Source organism: Diceros bicornis, chromosome X (assembly GCF_020826845.1).
Source record: "Diceros bicornis minor isolate mBicDic1 chromosome X, mDicBic1.mat.cur, whole genome shotgun sequence".
NCBI lineage: Eukaryota > Metazoa > Chordata > Mammalia > Perissodactyla > Rhinocerotidae > Diceros > Diceros bicornis.
In genome coordinates, this window is record NC_080781.1 from 29,592,319 (window position 1) to 29,610,312 (window position 17,994).

Below are 17,994 nucleotides of genomic sequence, written 5' to 3' on the forward strand. Positions count from 1 at the left end.
TGGGTCATATTAAGGTAATCAATAAATATTTGTTGAGTGAATTAATGAATGAATGAAAGGCCATTGCGATCAGTGGTATTCCCTACCATGGTGGTTCATTCCACAGAACATAATTGGGCTTAACAAAAAGACTTGCTGAGTGGCAGTAAAAGTGCAAATGAGGTTGGAGGGGAGGAATACATCCACATGGTTAAGTGCTTTCTCTAAGAATGCACCTAAACCATTTGTTTTCTGCCAGAGACAAGAGAAGACCGTACTTACCGAGAGGAAGGAAACTGACAAGCCAGGTGAAGGGGGCGAGCAAATCTAGGGCATCAGTGATGAGATCATTGAAACTGTCTGTACTGGGGTCCAGACAGGGCGGAAGGAATGTGCTTCTAGGACTGTGCTGAAAGATTAAGAGACGAGAGAGAATAAAGGGTGTGAAGAACAAGCTCAAAAAGAGTGCAAGATGGAGAGGTGGAGAGATTCACTGAGACTTTGGGGGTGGTGCTCTGCTGTCAGAGAAGTGTCAACTTGATCATGACTAGAAAGAGAAAAGTGGAGGTCACTGGAGTTAATAACTCTAGGAACTGAGTGAGGAGACTATCAGAGTATCATTAGCATGGATGTTGAAATCACTGATTTATCTACCATTCAAATAAAGCTGTGTGATAGTAAACATATCTAATGAGACCACAAAAGGACTATATTTAATGAAACAATCACATTAGTACAATATTCAAATAAGCTACTCAAAGAAATCATGCAGGTGGTTGACTCAAAATGGTTGCACTTATATTCATGAATAACATTTTAAAATATTATATAGCCCAGATGCTTAGCACAGACTCACCCAGCCTCACCCAGGCTCTGATAGAACCTGGAACACCACGCTCACAACCCTCCCCACCCCCACCCCCACCCCCGGCCCCGCCCCCACCCCCCACCCCCACCCCCACCCCGTAACGTAACGGATCCCCCCTCACGTAATGTAACGGACCCCCCACCCTGATCCCCCCTCACGTAACGTAACGGACCCCCCCACCCCCGCCCCGTAACGTAACGGATCCCCCCTCACGTAACGTAACGGACACCCACCCTGCAACGTAACGGACACTCGCACTTTGGTCGGACTCCATTTTGGTCGCAACCCAGATCAGCCGCCCAGCCGGTGCCCACTCGCCGGCGCCTTGGTCGTCCACTCTGGGAACACTCCCAGGCCGCCTTCGCCTTCGCGCCCGCCGCAACCGCCCAGCCAGCCATGGCGAGCGCGCCGCCCTCGCAGGTGCTCCAGAACTACCACGCCGACTGCGAGGCCGCCATCAACAGCCAGATCTGCCTGGAGCTCTACGCCTCCTACGTGTACCTGTCAATGGGCTACTTCTTCGACAGGGACGACGTGGCCCTGAAGCACTTCTCCCAGTTCTTCTTGCAGCTGTCGCGCCAGAAGGAGGAGCTCGCCGAGAAGCTGATGCAGCTGCAGAACCTGCGTGGAGGCCGCATCCTTCTCCGCGACATCTCGAAGCCAGACCGCGACGACTGGGAGAGCGGCCTGAAGGCCCTGGAGTGCGCTCTGCACATGGAGAAGTGCGTCACCCAGAGCCTGCTCGATCTGCACCAGCTGGCCACCGACAAGAAGGATCCCCATCTGTGCGACTACCTGGAGAGTCAGCACCTGCTCGAGCAAGTCAAGTCCATGAGAGAGTTGGGGGACCATCTCACCAACCTGCGCAAGATGGGGGCCCCGGAAGACGGCATGGCCGAGTACCTCTTCGACAAGCTCACCCTGGGGGACGGCAGTAAGAACTGAGTTTGGACTGCCCTCCCCACGGCCACCGCGGCTTGGTGACTTCCCCTGGTCACCATACTGAGCATGCATATTGCAGTATTGCCCTCGCAAAACGTTCACTTAAGTTTTCTTTCTTTCAATTTTACCAGTTTATTCCAATAAAGTTATCTGGTTCCTAAATAAAGGTCTCTCTTTAATTTGTGTGTGCAAACCTCTCACCTTTTAAGCTTTGAGACAGGTATCCAAGGGTCTCTCCACCCACCCATGTCCCATCCACATGCAGCTCAGGATCTCCGTGGATGGAGGGAGAAGGTATTCCATGGGACCCTGGGAAACACAAAATTAATCTTCCCCTTATAAACAATGTGGGTGGGGGGGCAGAATGGGGGGGTGGGGGGGGTGACGTTGGGCCCTGGTGAATGTAGGTGCATGTGAATAGTAAAAATATAGAAACGCGGCCTGAAAAGCATGATTGCAGTTGCCTTTGGGGAAGAAACGAAGAGAATGGGGTTGGGCAGGGATTAAAATAAAGGGGATTTTCAGCTTTATCTGAAATGTTTATGTTCATTAAATTATGCAAATATTAATAGTTGAGTCTGGATAGCAAGATGGGGGCGTTGGAAGTCTAAATGGTAGAGTACCTCTTTGACAAGTTCACCCTGGGCTGCAGTGATAATGTAACTGAGGGTAGAGCTAGCTTCCCCATAGGCGAAGGGGTGACTTCCTGTGGTCACCAATGCCTGGCGTGCATGTTGCAGTTATGAAACGTCTACTTATGTGTGCTTTCATTTCTGTCATATGTATATATGTATACATGTGTGTGGATGTACATATATATATGATATATATTCATTCCAACCAGTAGCAGAGTTCATTTTGAATCTCTAGACTAGATTCTGAATGTTTGCTTCAGAAGACACTCTGTTGAAAAGCAGTTCAGTGATTGCACTAGTGGAAATGATATAGCTGCTTTCTAGACCTTTCCTAAGCCTGGTTGTATTCTGCTCTTGGGGTTCATGTATCCAACTTTGATCTAGTTTTTATTATTTGCTACCAAGAGAACCTAGGCTAATATGTCTTCTTATTGTCACCAGATCTTTACCAGGCTCCACTGTAATTATTTACAATAGAGTAAATAGCTCCTCTAGGGTAGTAAATGACATTTTTCTCTTTATCCCTAGTGCAGAGTCTGCTGAAAGGAAAAGGGATGAAAGGGTGGGAGGGATAAAATAAAAACAATTGCCTGGATGGCAATAACAGAGTAGTGAAGGCTGCTACTGCAGGCATGTCTTCTCACCTGAAAGTATTTCCTTCATAATCTACAGGTTTTTAATTCCTTAGACCAGACTTTTCAAGACTGTGTCAAGTATCAGCCAGTGCCACAAAATATTAGTAGGTGTTCAGTGAAAAATGGATTCATATATATATATAATGTTTACATTAATTGAATTAGCAGGATTTTTTGTTTTTCAGTTTGTTTACTCTAGAAATTTTATGTCTTTAATGTAAAAAATATACATTGTGAATTTATAACATGGAGATAAAATATTCAGTGTTTTCCAAACATTCTGATCATTGGATCGTTTTTCTACCAAATCTCAAGAACAGTATTCCAAAGAAAATAGCTTTAGAAACAACATTAAAAGGTATTATCATGTGTTATTCCAGAAGTATATACCTAGTAGCTAAACCTCACTCACTTTCACTAAGTCAATATGAGAAACTGGAACTTTCGCTGTGAAGATTCCAGCACAGTAAGTTTTCAGACAATAAATGTAATGCAGGGCCCTCATCATGAGAGTGGGTAGATATCACATACGTCCATTTTGTTTCTGGATGGATAACTCCCAACACTGAATTTTTCCATCATATTCTAGTTTCCATTTCTGAATGAATGGCTTCTGGGAGTGATAACATTGATATTTCTCTAGTACATAATGTTGAGAGAAAGTTCAAGGCTACTAATTAGCTTATATTCTTCACCTCCCTCTACCTATGTATCATCTCACCAGCAACAGAATTCTTCATTTTAATTTTCCAGACTAGATTGCTGAATTTTGGTCAGTAATACACATTTTTGTTAAAAGCAGTCTGTGCGTGCATTTTTTGGAAATAAGATGGCTGTTCCTCTCACTGAAGCATGCTGAAATTCCACAAAATTCAGACATTTAACTATGAGAAAAAAATAAGGCATATAGGCTACAAAGCATTTTATTTATGAAGTCCAGGATTATTAAATAAATATATAATGAGTAATGTGCTTAATGTGCAACATCTTACACTTCTTTTTCCTCCAATGGAGATCATCAACATTATATATATTATTCAATTTTGGATGAGTACCCTATTGCAATGCACTCCTCTTCAGGTTCAATAGAGGACCTGTCAAGTTTCTCTCCAGTCCTAAAATACGTGATACAAGTCTATAAATTGAAACTGCATTATTCCCAAACAATAGTCAGTGTGAGGCAATATCTAAACATGAACTTTTGCAGATTTTGTAATTTAAACGTGTTCCCACAACCACTCTCAGGTATCAATTCTAATGACACCTCCAATGAATTTGATAAGATGTCTATTTTATTCCCAAGCAGATATCAACAAAATACAAAACTATTATTTTCTCAATATGAAAAATATTCTATCATTTTAATAAATGATTATATTATGCTAGAAAATAACAAGGTGATTAAAGAAAGCTTCTCAACAATAACAGTATTTCAGTCTGGCCCATCTTATTAACCACAACTTTCATTTGTCTACTGTTTGGCTGTTTAATTCAATTCAGCAAGCATTTATTCTTAATAAATGAGTTCGTGCTAGGGAATCAAAGTTAAGCAAGACATGGACTTGTTTCAGTTAAACCAAATAAATTAGCATTTTGACAATTTTCTAAGAGTAAAATTCAAGTCCAATATGAGGTTATTTTAATAACCAATTAAATCAAGAGTATAGCTAGAGAGTGTTTTCATTTATCACTCTCCACTTTATAAAGAGGTATGCCACACAGTCGTTCAACAAACTTTCACAAATGGGAATGCTGCAATTTTTAATAAGTTATGAGGAAGAATATAGGCCAGCTACTCTTCCTTTCAGAACAGTGGACTCAAAACAAATCTGAAGCATCATCATAATGACAATTATCTGGGTAAATTATGCTGTCAAAATAATGTGTTAAGGAACTTCCTCTTCCTGATAATGAGGTATGTTACCTGAGGGAGGGAGAATTTGAGGAAGAGCAATAATATGACATGATTAACAGATTAAATTTTAGCAAATAAGGCTACTCATTTGTTTACATATTTTATGCTGTTCTTGCCTGGAGACATATTTTATGCTGTTGTTGCCTGGAGACAAATCCTGGAGAGAAGGCACTTGAAGGAATGTTTTACTAGTGTGGATCACACAGGAGACTTCTAAGGGACTGGTTTAAAAGCATCTTTTCAAAACTAGAAAAAAAAGTTATTCCCACTGTAGATTTGAATCTGTAAGAAATCTATATGTAAAGGTAATCTAAAAATAATTAGGGCAGCTTTAATGGCAGCTCTTTATATAAGAAAGAAATACACGTACTTTTTGAAAGCGTTTATAGTATCACTACTTGCATCCATAATAAAAACAGCTTATACTTATTGAGAGTTCGCCATGTATTAGGTATCAGGTTAAGACATTTACGTGAATTACCTCATTTCACGACAACACAAGAGGTAGTGCTATTGTTACTCCCATTTTACAGATGATCACAGTGAATTCAGAGAGATACATTAATTTCCTAATGGCCCACAGCTCAATAAGTGGCTGAACTTGAATTTAAACACACACAGGCTAACCTGAGGACCTGTGCACTTAACCATTAGTCTATATGGTAATGAATAAATGAGAAGTTTACAAGCCCTGTGAGTTATGATAATGTGACAAAGTCTGCCGTGAGAAGTTAGTAGGGGAGAGGTTCTACAAGCCTGGTTTAACAGAAATCTCAAACCAGTAGGACACACCTATTACAGGTTTAATAAGTTAAGTACCAATAATACAAATTGACATGGCCCGTGGTCTGAAAAGTCAGAGATTTCCGGAATGATTCTAAGAAGAACAGTAAATTTGAACATAGAGCCTTCTGCTTTGTATTAATGTAACTGCACAGGTCCAAAAAGGTGAATTCTGGCTTTGATTGAGCAGAAGTCAGATGCTGGGATCTTTTGAAGAAATTCATTGGAGATATGAAATAAAAATAAAAAGATGAAATGTAAATAGAAAGGGATTATTTTAAATGACTAGTGGAGTGAATATATTTAACCATCAATATAATGCTTAGTAAGAAACAAAAATTACATGAATGAGCACTGATTTTCCAATCCAACATTCTGTGATTAGTAACAGAGTATGATTACCCTGTTGTTACCAATCTGAATCTCACATTTTGAAAAAAGCTTTTCAATCCCCTTCACTCTCCCAGAGGCCTCTAATAAAGTACTAAAAATTGGCACTTTGTTTTGCTATATTCCCCCAAAGTTTGCTTTTCTGGTTCTAAACATCATATAAAGAGTGGGAATGGCAAGTCTCAGGAGTCATTGTTAGCCAATGAAGTAGGAGAGGATGAATTTATGATAGAATACATTCACATGGTTAAGTGCTCTCTCTAAGAATGCATTTCAACCTTTTGTTTTCTGCCAGAAAAAAACAGAAGTCTGTACTTACTTAGAAGAAGGAAACTGGCATGCCACGCAAAGGAGGTAAACAAATCTAGGACGTCAGTAAAGAGATCATTGAAACTGTCCCTTTCAAAGTCCACACAGGGCGGAAGGAATGTGCTTCTAGGACTGTGCTGAAAGATTAAGAGATGAGAGAGAATAAAGGGAGTGAAGAACAAGCTCAAAAAGAGTGAAAGATGGAGAGGTGGAGAGATTCACTGAGACTTTGGAGGTGGTGCTCTGCTGTCAGAGAAGTGTCAACTTATGACCAGAAAGACAAAAGTGGAGGTCACTGGAATTAATAACTCTAGGAACTGATTGAGGAGGCTATCAGAAGTGTCATTAGCATCAACATGGACTCTTCTCTGTATATGTAGGTGATCTGCTTTGTGTTGTGGATTCCATGTCTGCAGGATGCCAAAATCTTAAAATAATAAAAAATAAAAAAAAATTACATTTCCATAGCACTTTATAATGTGATATCACAGTGGTTAGTTTTTCTTATTTTCACCTCACATAGAGCCCTTTCTTATTATAACTGCAAAATTCATTCAGACATTTTCCCATCTATGCCAAAACATCTTAAGACTGTGACAGATGAAGAGGTCAAGGTGTTAGATATTAAGGTGTTAAGATATTCTTAAGATTGGAAAATTTGACTATTGAGCATGTCTCTTAGATTTGAGCAAAGCCAGTTTGAAGTGTGTCTGTTAAAAACACACATGATTTAGCTGATTTGGGGCCTGAAGGCAGCAAGAAAAAGGAAGCACATAAAATATATATGGGCTATTTAAAGAAAGCAAGTTCAGGGACCGGGACTCACTTGCCTTCAAATGGCCACCATAAAGTCATTTTGAGAACAAATATATACCTTTGTCTTGGGTGGTTAAGTCCATCAAGCCATAGAAGAGCAGGTGCCAGCATGGAAAATAACCAAGCTGCCACGGCCAAGCAGCAGCAATTCAGTGGTGGTAAGAGGCAAAAGGAAAGTGATGTGTATGTAGGCAAACTTGATTCCAGCACCACATCCTCAATGCTAGATGTGTCAGCATTTCTTTCCCCGGTTGTACAAAATCCCCAAGTACTACTGAGTTGTTTTTAAAGGGACATAAAATTCTGTATTGGTTGAAGTAAAAAAAAAAAAAAATCCACCTGTGCTTATCAAACTAAATGAATTGGTTTGTGCATTAAAGTTACAAAATGTGCAAATTTATATCATTGCTCTTACTTTATAACATACTTGCTTATCTCATTTTTCTTGGAAGAGATTAATATATTTAATATAAAATATAAATTAGAATCTAAAGTCCACAGTGGGAACTGAAATTATTAGTAGATTTTGAAGAATGGGGTGATATTTGTGAAATTATAGCTATTTATCACTGGATGTCATGTTCGAAGATTTCTCTTCTGATGGTGATTATAATCTTTGTGTGTGGGTGTGATTGAGAAGAAAATATGTCATCAGAATTTTAAGGTGATCACTTTTTACGTTGTCATTTTTTTACTAACATACTATTTTCAAAGTTCTGTTCTATTAGCAAGTGTTTATTACTACAACAATTTTCCTTAAATAGAGAATTACTTAATTAGGTATTTCTAAGAGATCTCATTTATTTATTGTTTAGGAAGGAACGACTCAAAGGCTCAAAGAATTTTCATATGTAGATAGTGAATAAATCAGAAGTAAATGTAAAATCTCCCTTCCCCCAGCCAAGTTCTTGAATACAAAGTTAACAAATGTTTTCCTTAAAGCAGCAAACCTATCAGGCTGATAAAATCACTACTGCTATTATGAGTCAGACCATAAATTTTGAAGGGTGTTTCAGTGTGACCTTCTGGCTCTTCTTGTACTTTTCCTCTTTATAGTTCCTCCAATTTGGTTTGTCTAGCAGTAGCTCCTTCTATCCATGTTTTCCTTCTATCATGTATGTGTTGCTAATAGTGAAAATGATTGCTCAAACTCAGCTAAAACTAAAATGAATTATAATCTTGTTGCCTTAAATACCAATCCAAAAGTGAAAACTTACCCTAATCTCTCAGGTTGATTATGCCCAGAAGACTTTTAAAAAATGTCTCATGTAATCATCTGCCTATAGTCACTAATGCCAACATGTAGGGCCCATTTCAGTTTTAGAAAGATTTCAAGCCTTGTTGGAGATGGAAGTCATAATTGAGATCAATACTCAAGTTGATCTGGCTGCTTCTGTAGTTCTACTTAATGTCCCGGTTCTAGTAACTTGATTTCTTCTTGGGATAAAGTTCTCACCTTATGACTCAGTTTCCTATCTGGACTCTGATATTAGTCCCGATCTTGATAAGTAACCCAGAACATCAATGACTTCAGATCGAGATTTTGATTTTCTCATGCCCCCATCCTTGCCACTTGAGACCTGATTCTGAACTTCAGACCCCATGCTTTAGGGCTGGCTTCCTGTTTTCTCACATCTCTTGACAAGTAATAGCCTGTCTGCTTACCACATCTCAATATACTGCTTCCCTGTAGGTCTCTGTTTTTTGTGCCCTGCATGCCAGCCTATGTCACCTTTACTGTAGCCTCTCAGGCTGACTAGTTACCTGTCAGTTTCTCTCAAGATAACTAACTTTTCCTAGATGGTTGGACTTCCTCACCTGACCAGCAACTTTTCCTCCAGTGAATACATCTAGTTCCAGGTCCAAACTCTCTAGGACTGGCCTCCTGTCTTGCAATCAAACCTTCTTTGAAGAGCCATTCAACAGAGGAAACTGAAATTTTCCATGCTAACACTGTCTGTTTCAAGATCTCTTTGAAGATGGCTATCACAACACTTAATATTATACACTAGATATTTGTTCAGAATTTTCCACAAATCTTTTATTCTCTCTGAAAATTACAGATTCATATCTCCAAAATCCACTAGACATAAGAGCTATAAAAATTTAGATAAAAGATGCATGTTCTTTAAAAACATCTCTTCATTTTACCACATATAAAATATATCTATCAGAAAAAGTATAGTAACGTTTCTGTTTAATCTATTAAAACATGTTACCTATTTAAATGAGTCATTATAAGCTTGTCATGTAGAAGGTATCAATTAAAATACCACAAAAGAAAACCAGTGCCTCCATTAACATGACATTCAAATTAGTAGATGAAATATAGAGACAAAGAAAAACCGTCAGAATTACAGGGAGGAGAAAGTATGACCTTGTGCATGCTTCTTTCAACATCAATAGATTTTAAAAATTGGAGTTAAGTTGAATTTGATTCATGTATTCAACTCGTGCTTGAAAATATTTTTATCCAGAAAAATGAAGCCTTTTTCACAAATTCCCTTAATCTATGTCAGCTTCATTTATAACCTAACCCGATGAAGACGTTACTTTCTTAAATATACCTCACATTATCCTCTCAAAATTTATCCATTAAGGGGCCGGCCCAGTGGCGTAGCAGCTAAGTTCACACGTTCCACTTCAGCGGCCAGGGGATCGCCGTTTCGGATCCTAGGCACAGACCTACTCACCGCTCATCAAGCCATGCTGAGGCGGTGTCCCATATAGAAGAGCTATAAGTCTAAACTATGAGTTTATGTTTATACAACTATGTACTGGGGCTTTGGGGAGAAAAAAGAAAGAAAGAGGAAGATTGGCAACAGATGTTAGCGTAGGGCCAATCTTCCTCAAAAATAAATTAACTAGGGGCCAGCCCGTGGCTTAGCGGTTAAGTGCGTGTGCTCCGCTACTGCCGGCCCGGGTTTGGATCCCGGGCGCACACCCAACGCACTGCTTCTCCGGCCATGCTGAGGCCGCATCCCACATACAGCAACTAGAAGGATGTGCAACTATGACATACAACTATCTAGTGGGGCTTTGGAGGAAAAAAATAAAGTAGGAGGATTAGCAATAGGTGTTAGCTCAGAGCTGGTCTTCCTCAGCAAAAAGAGGAGGATTAGCATGGATGTTAGCTCAGGGCTGATCTTCCTCACAAAATAAATAAATTAATTAATTAATTAACTAATTAAAAAATTATGCATTAACATCATTTGACATATGACATGGGAGGTAAATGCATAATAATGTGGTTCAGAAGCACATCTCCATTTCTGAAACAGTCATCTTAGGATGACACTAGGAAAATAGTATCAAATAAAATATAAATCTTCAACAAAAGCCCCTTAATTTGTAAGAATACACTCGAAATCAATAGTAACTCTTTTTGAGAGGCAGTACGTCAAGGATTTTAAGAATCTGAGTCAGGCAGAAATAGGTAAAAATCCTGATTCTACATTATAGTTGCTGTATGACCTTTGACAAATCTTTCCTCCATTTCATCATTTGTCTCCATAACCATACTTGTTAAAAATACTGAATAAGCTAACTTATATAAACTGCTTGGTGGTGTGCCTAGCATGTGGAAAATGTTTAATAAACAGTAGCTAGTATTATTACTATCTTATTATCAATAATCACTATGTTCCTATAGTTCTTGACCTTTATTTTCATTTAACTTGTATTATAATATTCTGAAATGCCTTTGATGACACTCACTTATAACATTTCATCACAAACTCTATGTGTGGGGATTTTTAATATTTAATCAGGCTGTGGTATTTTGCTTTTGCAAAAGGATGTGTTGAGACGTAGAAAAGACAAATGAGAACATTAAAAAGGTGCATTTTAAGTAGTTTATTTCTTGACAATACATTCAGAGCACAGGAAAATCTATTCTTTCATATGCATTCTTTTGAAACCTCTTGCCCAGAGAGGCTGCACGATCATTCATCATTTCCTACTGTTTCTACATCCATCACATCCTTTTCCTTTGCCTTCCATATGATCTCCTTAGCTTTTCTGATTGTAGTAGCAAGCAGAACTAATCGTGAATAAATTCAGATTTAGGACAAAGGAGAAGCGGAGTGGCCAGATATAACCTTAGGTCTCTACAGCCCGTGGCCCTCAGGGTATTCTTATCTATCATGAGAAAGAGGTTATTACATCCCAGCTGTGCACAAGGCGAGGATGGGCATTAGAGAAAGCAAGTTAAATGGGCATGATCTGCTAGCTCTGGCAGGCATCCTTAGGTGTTGATTATTTAGCATTTATCAAATGTCCCCTGTGCCGTCTCTGTCAAAACAAATCAAGGGCTCTGCTTTGAAAAACCTTGTGTCTTAATAAGGCCAAAAAGAAAATAGCCAGAGTAGATATATACAGGAGATGCTGGGCATAGATTTATATATTTTATGCTAAGGAAAGCAAACAAATAGAATATGATCCTCCTCTCTCTCTGTTGTAGCACTATGGCATTGGTATTGCTGAGTTAAAATGTTGATAGTGGGGAGAAATTCAAGATAAGGGGGTGGTGGGAACTATTGCAAACACATTCTCATCTCTCCTTTTATTCAGAAGCCTCCTTTTTAGTCCTCATTTTCTCTATAAGTCAGAAAACGTACATTAAACCTATTTAATGTCCCCAGAATTGTGCTGTCTTTTGGGGGGAGGGGGGTCAAAATAGAATATAATTCCTGCCTTCGAAAACCGAAGAATTCCTCACCTTTAGGGAGAGGAGTCACGTATACTTGAAACAACCAGCAAACAGTTCTAATAAAAATATTAAATTCTACATATTATCAAATAAACAATAAGGGCAGAATGGGGTTGGAAAAGAAATAAATCAGAGAAGACTAGAATAGTTTAAAAAATTATGGATTCAATTAAATTGTAAGTGAAGTTTTAGCGTCAAATTTTAAACATTGTTTGTTTATATAGAGTTGTTTTCTTTATATTTATCCTTAATTTTTTTCTTCAAAGAATTGTGAGATAATACTCAAGATTTGCAATGCTATTTAAACACAAAAAACACAATGAGGTCAATTCCCTCATAAAGTAATGAAGAAGAAAATGAGAGGATTTTTGCATAGATTGATACACTGTCTTGGGTGACAACATTATAAAGGTAGTGATTGATTGAAGATATGGAAAACTCCGAAATTTAATAATTGGACAGAAGAAGAGAATCCAGGAGATAAGCCAGAGACAGAGTGGTCATAATGGTCAGAGGCGAGCCAGGACTCTGGAGGCCCAGGATATTAATTTTCTATTGCTTTTTTAAAAATATTTTTTCTTGTGTTGTAGGAGCACTTAACACAAGATCTACCATCTTAGCAAATTTTTAAGTGTATAAGTGCTGCATAACATATTACCACAAATTTAGCCGCTTAAAACAACAGCCATTTATTTCATCCAAGTTATGTTGGTCAGAAGTCTGGACACAAGGTCTCACAGTCTAAAATTGAAGTATCAGCCAGGTTGGTTTATTATCTAGAGATTTGGGGGAAGAATCTGTGTATAAGCCCATTCAAGTTGTTGGCAGAACTCAGTTCCCTATGGCTGTAGGACTGAGGTCCACATTTTCTTGCTAGCTCTTGGCCAGGGGCCTCTCTCAGCAACTTAAGGCTGCCCACATTCCTTCACACGTCCTCCCCTACCCTCCACTCCATCTTTAAACAAGCATTGGTGAGTCAATTCCTTCTCACACTGAATCTCTCTGACTCCTTTTCTGCAACCAGCTGGAGAAAACTCTCCTTTTAAAGGGCTCACTTGATTGAGTCAGGCCCACCTGAATAATCTCCATATTTTAAGGTCTGAATTAAAACTGACTTGAAACTTTGATTACATCTACAAGATCCCTTCACAACAGTCCTTAGATTAGTTTGATTGAATAAACAAGGGGGAGGAATCTTGGGGTGGAAGCATCTTTAGAATTTTGCCTACTACATCCAATAACCAAAGAAAAAAGATTTTAAGAACACATGGATAAACCAAGTGTAAATAGCTATGGCTGGCTAAATAAGGGCACGTGCTAAGTAAAAGACACTGTATTGTTAATCAAGTGGAGCATGGCGACTTTTGAGTGAGCTAATTTGGCAGAGTGATGGGGTTGAAGAGACATGAAGATGGTGTTGGAAGAGTGATGAAATTGCAAGGAAATGAAGATTGAATGGGTGGTTGGAAAGCATAGGCACTAAATATAGCATAGTCAAGAAGAAATAGAAATCGATTCCTAGATACATTTAGACTAATGTTGAAGAACCCCAAAGATGACTAGAAAAACTTAAAAAGCACTTAGAAAAGATATATTACTAGAGAGAAACGAGAGTTAAGCTCACAAAGGCAAAACAAAATAAATGAAAAACAAATAAAAAACTCGACAGCAATAATAGAAGTCAGAAGATAGTGGAATATTATTTTCAAATTATTGAAGAAAAAATTTTTATCAACCTAATAGTGTGTGCCTAGCAACACTGTCTTTCAACAAGGAGAGGAAAACAAAAACATTTTAAAATACATGAAAATGGAGAGATTTTACCATAAATAAGCCTATACTGAAAGAACTTCTAAAAGATCTATTTACTAATGAGAATGCTTAACAGTGAGAAAAAAAAAGATTAAAATGTAGGCATATCTAACAAGTATTTTCCATATAAAATAAGAATAATAACAACAATAGCAACAAGTCTAATATGTGGAGCTCAAAAAAGGGCAGATACAACCTATTTAACACAATATAACGTGTCAAAACTGGGATGACAAAAGTTAAAGAGTTCTAGGGTATTTGCATTGGTCAGTAGGTGTTTGAATTATTAACTTTAGACTGTGTTCAATAAATATTCTGGATAAAATATCAAGTATAACCAGTAAAAGAAAATTGCTGTATGCATTCAAAACCAATAAAAGGAAAAATGATATGTAAAAGCAAATAAACATAGCTCAAACAATCTCCAAAAAACCAAGAAAGGAGAAAAGAAGCAGCTCAGAGGAAATGAAACAGATATAAAAGGAAAAGTAAATTCATAGAAACTCCTCCAGGCATTATCAGTATTTATTATACCTGCTGTGATGTATAAAATGTATACGGCTAGAAGCCCACACACCAGACATGCCTGGAATAGTGTTTATTGGGGAAAACCCATGGAAATCGGAGCAATAACAAGTGTGCATGTCTTCTGTTGACCGCTGAATTCTAGGGCAATAAAGAGATATATCAGGGTAGGCCTTAGACTCTGGAAGAAGGTCCTCACATAGGAGCTGTGGAGCTGTTAAGCATCGTTAATCCACGGGAAGCATTAGTCCCTCCCATAGTTAGATCAGGAGCCAGACTATAATAGCAATTTGACAAGGCAGAACTTTGACTCCAGCCCAGCCCTGCAATCTCAGCCTTCATGGTAGGTGGGTAGCATTATCTGCCCCTTCTGATTCAAACCATGTGATTACAGCCATATATCAACATAGCAGCAAGATTTCACATACTCCCTTCATATGATCAGGGGCTGGGGTCCAAACCTTAATATGTACCAGGAATGATTTTCTTAGTCACCAGGCCATAACTCATCTCCATGGAGCTTTACAGGAGTATATGCACTGGACTCTTTTGTTGCTGGAGACCAACCTGCAAGAGACCAGTCTGAGATATGTTAACCCTTACCTCTCAACAATGTAAGAACTAAACTTGTTAATCAAGATACATATTTTCAGGTTATATAAAAATATCAAATTTCAGCTATATGCTCTTTATAATAGATGCACCTAAAACCGAAGGTAAATATTGAAATTAAAATAATTAATAAATATATACTAGGGAAACACTAATGAAATTACAGTTGAGTCAGTTATACTAATATCAGAAAAATAAACCTAAGCAGGATAGATTTAGTATATATTAAATATATGCAATTTATTTATATATAGAAAAGTGTCAGTTCTCTAAGCAGTATTAAAATGCTAATTCTTACATGTGGTAAAATACTCTTACAATGTGTGAAGCAAAAGTGGCCAGAACTATAAGTTGAAACAGACAAATCCAATAACATAGTAGGAGATTTCAACATAACTCTGTCAGTTTCTAACAAGTCAAGCAAACAAAATAGTCACTAAGACATAGAAAAGTTGAACAACAAAATATGAACACACTTTACTTAGTGGCCATATGCAGAACTCTCCAGTAACTAATGGAGAATAACTTAAGTATATGCTATACATTTAGAAAAATGGACACCTAAACCATAAAGCAAGTCTCAAAAAATGCCAAAGAAGCAGTATCATACAGACTACTTGTAAATAACTCATTGATCAAAAAAGAAATCCTAATAGAGATTTCAAAAAATATTCAAAACTAACCAATGATAAAATGCGATGTATCGAAAGATGACATGCATTGTAGACCATGAGAATTTTTTAAAATATCAGATATCTAAACGCTAAAATAAAATTGTATTAATATTAAAACAAAATATGGGTGAATTCCTTTACTATCTAGAAAAGGGTAAAAAATGCCTTACTGTGATTCAAAATCTAGAAGCAAAAAGAAAAATTCTTGATAAATTCAATTACATTAAAAATGTGTATGATATAGACAAAAAAGAAAAAGGAAGGAAGGGATAAGGACAAATGACAAAGTTGGATAAAATATTTGCATCTTATACCACATACAGAGGGCAAATATTGCTATTATATAAAGAACTTCTGAAAAATAAGAAGAAAAAGTCCCAAAACTTTAGAATAAAAAATAGGCAAATAATATGGAAAACAGTACACAGAGAAAGAACCAGCGATGGCCCTTAATCATATGAAGTAATCACATACATAATAAGAGAAATACAAATGGAAACTACACTGAGGTATCATTTCCAACCTTGGCAAAGCAGAACACTTTGACAACATACTCTGTTGCTAAGGCTGTGAGAAAACAATCATTTTTACACACTGCTAGTGGAAATGCAAAACCATACCACCTCTAAGAATTTGATATTAGCCAATTATCAATTAGCAAAATTACACAGGCATTTACCCTTTGACTCAGAAATCATCCCACTTCTAAGAATCTATCCCTAAGATACACTCACAGAAATGTGAAATGACTTATACACAGAGCTATTTATTTACTTGCTATTTGCAAAAGCAAAATAGTCACAAAAAATAAAAAGAACAATGGAATATGTTACACCTTTCTGGTTATCTTTTGGGTAACAAAGGTGTGGGAACTCATACACACACTCTCATACACATATACATACATATTTGCTAATATTTTCAAAAAGAAACAATGGAAGGATAAACCAAAAATTAATTAAAAGAACTAGTAGGGCCGGCCCCGTGGCTTGGCGGTTGGGTGCGCGCGCTCCGCTACTGGTGGCCCGGGGTTCGGATCCCGGGCACGCACCGACGCGCCACTTCTCTGGCCATGCTGGGGCCGCGTCCCACATGCAGCAACTAGAAGGATGTGCAGCTACGACGTGCAACTATCTACTGGGGCTTTGGGGGGAAAATAAATAAATAAATAAAATCTTTAAAAAAAAAAAAGAAATAGTAAACTTTAGATGGGAAGAAACAAAAGAGAAATGGTGGGAAGAACAAGGATAAATGCTAGATATTTTCTTTTCTTTTGTGAGGAAGATTAGCCCTGAGCTAACATCCGATGCCAATCCTCCTCTTTTTTGCTGAGGAAGACTGGCCCTGGGCTAACATCAGTGCCCATCCTCCTCTACTTTATATGGGATGCCGCCACAGCATGGCTTGATAAGCGGTGCGTCGGTGCACGCCCGGGATCCGAACCGGTGAACCCCGGGGCCGCGGAAGCGGAGAGTGTGCACTTAACCGCTATGCCACCAGGCCGGCCCCTAGATATTTTCTAATGTGCCTTGTTTTATAGTTTTGACCTTAAAACTTTGTTCGTTTTTAATACATTTGAAAGATAACATTAAACAAAAAAGAAAAAAGTGAAGTAATCCCTAAAATAAAAAATAAATTGAAACTCACTTTATATCAAATTGTGGCATAATGGCAAGGATATTTATCTCAATGAATTTAAAAATAGAATTTTGACTGTATATACCTAAGTGTGACCAAAAATAGACTAAATCTTAAGTTGCAGTTAGTGGTCCTGTCATTAATTAACTTTAATGTTGGTATAATTTTAAAACTATTATAAACATACACACACCCTCCACTACAAAGTAGATTAAAGCATACAAGTAATTATACTAGTATCATTAGGAACCAAGATTTTCAGTATAAAAGACAGGATAAAGATGTAAATCAAGTTAAATAAAATCCTTTAATCTCCATTTAAATTTGGGAAATCAGTATTATGAACTTTGAATTTATTTATTTACTTATTTTTTAAACAAACTTTATTTTCCATCAACTTTATATTTCCTTTTTTTTTTTTTTTTTTTTTTGTGAGGAACACCAGCCCTGAGCTAACATCCATGCTAATCCTCCTCTTTTTGCTGAGGAAGACCGGCTCTGAGCTAACATCTATTGCCAATCCTCCTCCTTTTCTTCCCCCAAAGCCCCAGTAGATAGTTGTATGTCGTAGTTGCACATCCTTCTAGTTGCTGTATGTGGGACGCGGCCTCAGCATGGCCAGACATGCGGTGCGTCGGTGCGCGCCCGGGATCCGAACCCGGGCCGCCAGTAGCGGAGAACGCGCACTTAACCGCTAAGCCACGGGCCGGCCCTCCATTTTCTATTTAAGAGCCTGTGGAAGAAAAAAGC

At 38.0% G+C, this 17,994-nt stretch overlaps 1 protein-coding gene across 1 annotated transcript; it reads left to right on the top strand.

Moving 5' to 3' along the window:
* Positions 1 to 1,190: 1,190 nt before the first annotated feature.
* Positions 1,191 to 1,901, top strand: LOC131400848 (ferritin heavy chain-like). Its single transcript, XM_058535618.1, has one exon. The coding sequence runs from the start codon at positions 1,244 to 1,246 to the stop codon at positions 1,790 to 1,792; it is 549 nt and encodes a 182-aa protein (XP_058391601.1). The 5' UTR covers positions 1,191 to 1,243; the 3' UTR covers positions 1,793 to 1,901.
* The last annotated feature ends 16,093 nt before the right edge of the window (positions 1,902 to 17,994 follow it).